The 5,872-nt window shown below is 40.5% G+C and overlaps 1 protein-coding gene across 1 annotated transcript in view; it reads right to left on the minus strand.

The window, feature by feature from the left end:
- PDZD2 (PDZ domain containing 2) overlaps positions 1–5,872 on the minus strand; it is a 425,741-nt gene that overhangs the window by 36,144 nt on the left and 383,725 nt on the right. The window contains exons 18-19 of the mRNA XM_007951610.2: positions 5,760–5,837; positions 4,061–4,109 (exon numbers count right to left, since the gene is read on the minus strand). Of these exons, the coding sequence (XP_007949801.1) occupies positions 4,061–4,109; positions 5,760–5,837 (127 nt within the window). The remainder of the gene's footprint in view (positions 1–4,060; positions 4,110–5,759; positions 5,838–5,872) is intronic.

Consider the following 5,872-nt stretch of genomic DNA (forward strand, 5'->3'; position numbering starts at 1 on the left):
TATAGACTGAGACAGACTAGGAAGAAGGAAGAGGCCGTCCACTTCTGAAAGAATTGGCCAGGGAAAACCTTATGAATAGCAAAGAAACAGGCCCTGCATGAGCACAATTAAGTGTTCGGAATTCCAATTTTTCAATATCATCCATGATTTGTTATAATCCACAAAGTCAAATGCTTTTGCATAGCCAATAAAACCAGATAAACATCTTTCTAGTATTCTCTGTTTTCAGCCAAGATCCATCTGATATCAGCAATATGTCTTGTTCTATGTCCTCTTCTGAATCCAGCTTGCATTTCTGGCAGTTCCCTGTCATGTACTGCTGCAATTGTTTTTGAATTATCTTTAGCAAATTTTTACCCCACCCTCCCCTCTGGAAAGATTTATTTGTTAACCTACACAATTAAAAACACAGTTCCTGGTTTTCTACTAAGAGTCATAAAATAATACATAAGAGGGCTGGCTATTGAGTTTCTTCAGCAAAATTTTCCTTGCGTATGATATTAATTATATCATTTTATAATTTTCACATGCTATTGCATCACCTTCCTTTGGTGTGGGTACAAATGTGGCTCTCTTCCCATTGGTTGGCCATGTGGCTGTCTTCTAAACTTCTTAGGATAGACGAGTGTTTCCAGTGTTGCATGTTTGTTGAAGCATCTCAATTAGTATTCTGTCAATTCTTGGAACCTTGGATTTTTCCTTCAGTACCATCAGTTCTTGATCATATGTTGCTGCTTGAAATGGCTGAATGTTGAATGTATTCCTTCCATCTTCTTTTGATGATTCCTACGTTGTTCAAATTTTGCCCACTGAAGCCTTCAATATTGAAACTCGAGTTCTTTCAGCTTGAGAAATGCTGACTTTGTTCCTCCCTTTTAGCTTTTTATTTCCAGGTCTTTGCCCATTTTAATATACTTTACTTTGTCTTCTTGAGCTGCCCTTTGAAATCTTCTGTTCAGCTCTTTTACTTCTTCACTTCTTCCATTTGCTTTAGCTACTCTGTGTTCAAGAGCAAGTTTCAGAGTCTCTTCTGAGATCCATTTTGGTCTTTCCTTTCCTTCTTGTCTTTTTAACGATCTTTACTTTCTTCATGTAGGATGTCCTCCCACAAATCTTTGGTCATTAGTGTTCAATGTGTCAAATCTATTCTTGAGATGGTCTTTAATTTTAGGTGGGATATAGTCAAGGTTGTACTTTGGCTCTTGTGGACTTGTTTTGATTTTCTTCAGCTTCAACTTGAACTTGCACATGAGCAAATGATGGTCTGTTCTGATTGATGACATTGGGGTTCTCCATTGTCTATTTCCACAGATGTAGTCGATTTGATTCCTGTTTATTCCATCTGGCAAGGTCCATGTATGTAGCCACTGTATATCTTGTTGAAAAAGGTTATTTGCAATCAATAAGTCATTGGCCTTACAAAATTCCATCATGCAATCTGTGGTGTCATTTCTATTACCAAGGCCATATTTTCCAACTACCAATGCTGTTTCTTTGTTTCCAGCCTTCATATTCCAGCCAGTAATGATCAATACATCTGGATTGCATGTTTGATTAATTTCAGATTGCTGAAGTTGGTAAAAATCTTTAATTTCTTCATCTTTGGCAGTAGTGATTGGTGTGTAAATTTAAATAATAGTTGTATTAACTGGTCGTCCTTGTATGTGTTTGGATACCACCCTATCACTGACAGCACTGTACTTCAGGATAGATCTTGAGATGCTCTTTTTGATGATTAATGTGATACCCTTCCTCCTCAATTTGTCACTCCTGGCAAAGTAGACCATATGATTGTCTGACTCAAAATGGCCAATGCCAGTCCATGTCAGCTCATTAATGCCTAGAATATTGATCTTTATGCATTTCATTTCTGACAACTTCCAGTTTTCCTAGATTCATACTTTGTGTATTCCACAATATGATTACTTGTGGATTTTTCTTCTCATTTTGAGTCATGCTGCATCAGTAAATGAAGGTCCCGAAAGGTGTGTTAATTGAGCCCGTATTATATTCTAGGCTGTTATATATATATATTTTGTTGCTGTGAGCTGCAATCAATTTGGCCCCAGTCATGGAGACACCATGCAAAACAGAAAGCAGCACTGCTTGGTTGTGAGCCATCCTCATGCTGGCATGTGATGAGACCATTGTGATCCACAGGGCTTTCGCTGGCTGATTGTTGGAGGAGATGACTAGACCTGTTTGTCTTAGTTTGGAAGCTCCACTGAAACATGTTTAGCATCATAGTAACACACAAGCCTCCACTGACAGATGGGTGGTGGCTGCATATCAGGTGCCCTGGCTGGGAATCGCACCCAAGACTCCTGCATGGAAGGTGAGAATTCTACCACTGAAACACTAATGCCGCACTCTATGCACCTTACTTATCAACATACACGCTGGTTCAAAAGACCAGGTCATTATGCAAAAATTGGTGTTAGGCAAAAAATGGAGGATGTGCACATTGGATCACAAAACGGAGGATGACTACATCATTAGATAACTGCCAAACTACTGAGAATCACGGCCCAGCCAAGTTGACACAACCTTAACCATCTGGGCCAACATTACTCTCGCCTTGCACCTTGGCATTCATTAGTACCAGACATATGTCATTAATGCACAAAGTAGTCAGATAGATTTTTTACTATTGTCATAAATGCAAAATGTCAGATAACGAGATAGTAAGTGAGGAGTAGGTGTATTTGTTTTTTTCTTAGGAAAATCATACATACACATATATACATGTGCTGCACATGGATAAACTGATTCTTCTAAATGACCCCATGAAGTGGACAACCTAGGCCATAAGTGGCTTGCCCAGGGTCACTTGCTCAGTCAATGGTGGAGCCAGGATTTGAACCCAGGCAGCCTGTATATGGTATCCAAGTGCTTAACTGTGTACATATACTTTGTCCTGTGTATATATACTTTGGAACATCAAAAAAGGTAGATTTTTTTTAAGATATTTCTAATTTTACCACTTATGAATTTTTTGATCTTTCAGTTAAAACAAGATATGTTTTCTGTATACACTGGAAAGCAGCTAAGTCTTTGTAACAAAATTAGCAGCCAGGTCGTCAGCAGGACCAGTTGGTCATAGATAGCCTTTTAACAAGGGAGAGAGAAGAACTCTATAGAAAGGGGACAGAAGCTATGAACAATTTTACTGGGATATGTAATGCAGGTAGACCTCAAAGTCCCTAGAGGGAACCACTGTGTGACTGTAACTCAGGAACCAACCTTCCTAACAAGGACCCTGTACATCAAGGGGGAATGAAACCAATATATTATGTTTGAATACATTAATTATACATTAACTAAGTGTCTACCACTTACATTATTATATGTTAACTATAATCAGTTCCTGGCACTAATCTTTCTTTATTGGTTGCTCACTAAATGTCAAGAACAGTTGCTCCTTTCTCATGACTCAGAAGTCCAGAGAGATGAAGACAGAAAGCACACACATACCTTCAGTACAAGGACAGGAAAGGTTATAACAGAGAGGTACAAAGTAGTATGGACCACAGGCATGGCCAGGTCATTCCAGGAGGGCTGCGGGGAGACTACTGGTCTGCCTACACAGGATACCACACAAGAGCACTTTACATGCATGTGTTGTTGCTGTTATTATGTGCCGTTGAGTCGGACCCGACTCATAGCGACCCCTCCTTGGGTTTCCGAGGCAGTATCACTATGGAAGTAGATTGCCCAACCTTCCTTTTGAGAAGTGGCTGGTGGGTTTGAACTACCAGGCTTCTGGTTAACAGTCAAGTGCCTTAAGGCACTATGTTACCAGAGCTCCCGTCTGCATGCATAAACCCATTCCTTTAAGGTACCCAACCACTGCCATTGAGTCAATTCTGGCTTACAATGCCCCCCTGTGGGTTTCCAAGGCTGTAAATCTTTACAGAAGAGGATTGCCTCATCTTATATGGAGCAGCTGGTGGGTTTGAACTGTTGACCTTCCGATTAGCAGCCAAATGCCTTACCCACTATGCCACCAGAGCTCCTCATTTAAGGTACATTCCCTCAGTATTCAGAAAATGTTGCTCACCTAGGATAACAAATTTCTCAAGTGGTGAGAAAGCAAAGACTTTTCTGCTCTAGGTCACAGATTGGGAAGATGTTGGTCTCAGGAGAAAAAAGCAAATACTCTCTGCTCCCCCACCTCCCAAACTGCAAACGAAGTATGAATTTCAAGGAATCTTCCCAATGATCCTTGTGCAGAATATGCACCCTTGAAACCTCTCAAGATGCTGGCCTCCAATGAAGTATCATTTTGAAGGTGCACTCACAATATAACACTCTCTCAAATAAAACCCTTTTATGCTACATACTTTGCAATGAAGTCAAACTACTAACAGAAATTATCTCAGGTTTGCTCAGTGAGTGAATCTGAACTGTAGAGTCTTGAACTAAAAACCATAATGACAGCCTCCTCATTCAAGGGGAGAGAGCTACAGATCGTAAAACAAAGATATGAGGAGCCTGTATATATATATATGTTTTTTGTCAGTAGCCCTCAAAGCATGAGGTAGATATTTTGGGGTTCCAAATTGTCAGCTTATAGCACAGTTCTAACAAGTGATGTCATCTCATTCTGCTCAACCACCATCGATCGACTAACAAATCAGAAAATAAGTGCTAGGGCAGGTGAGGAAACAGACAGCTGTGGAGGGAGCGCCAAGGCCAGCGAAGTTCAACCACCGGCAATGTCGTCAATTACAAGTCATGGAGAAAAGCTCCCCAACATTTAGACTACAAATTCTCAATAATGGTCTAAGCCACTTAATTCAGTTTGTTTTTTTAAAAAAACCATGTTTTGCAATATTATTTTAGACAATTCCCAGATGATGGGCAGCCTGATAAATCCTGAGAGTTTTCTATCCTGAGAGTTTTCTGCCACTAGACATCAGTTCATCTCCCAACAACATTTGTGTTTAGTTTTCCAATATTAATTTTTTTTTTTTTTTTTTTGCTTTTCCTCTGTGATGGTTCTTACTGTCATTTCTCAATGCATTTAATTTCATGTAAGCATTCAGGACAGTTTTCATAATGAAATGGATAAATGGTGTCTGAAAATGGATGCATTCAATATGGATTAAAACTGAGTTTAGGCCAATGATCTAGTGAAATTGTTGATAGGTCCCTAAGTGGTGCAAAGGAACCCTGGTTGTTCAGTGGTTAATGCACTAGGGTGCTAACTACAAGGCCAGTTGTTCAAACCCACCAGCCATTATGTAGGAGAAAGTTGAGTCTGCCCCCGTCAAGATTTGTTGTTTGTTGTTGTTGTTGTTTTATTCTCTATCCTATAGGGTTGCTAGGAATTGGAGTCAACTTGATGGTGATGAGTTAGTTTTTTTTTTTGGGTAAGTGGCACAAATGGTTTGCATTTGACTGCTAACCTACAGGTTGGTGGTTTGAATCCATCCAGTGGTACCACAGAAGTTAGGCCTGGAGATTTCCTTCTGTTAAGATTATTGTTATTAGGTACCATCAAGTCGATTTTTGACTCATCGTGACCACATACGTCCTGTGCAGTTTCCTTGGCTATAATCTTTATAGGAACAATCACCAGGTCTTTCTTCTGCAGAGCTGCTGGTTATGTTTGAACCACCAACCTTTGGTTAGCAGCTGAGTGCCACCAGGGCTCCTATTAAAATCATAGCCAAAAAAACCAGGTGGAACAGTTTTACTCTGTAACACATGGGGCAGCCATGAGTTGAAATCAACTCAATGGCAACCACCAGCACCAGCAGCAGCAGCACCTCCACCAGCACTGCCACCACCACCACCTCCACCTGCACCACCTCCACCTGCACCACCTCCACCTGCACCACCACCAGCACCACCAGCACCACCACCA

Source organism: Orycteropus afer, unplaced genomic scaffold (genome assembly GCF_000298275.1).
Source record: "Orycteropus afer afer isolate SDZICR_OR568_19922 unplaced genomic scaffold, OryAfe1.0 scaffold00302, whole genome shotgun sequence".
NCBI lineage: Eukaryota > Metazoa > Chordata > Mammalia > Tubulidentata > Orycteropodidae > Orycteropus > Orycteropus afer.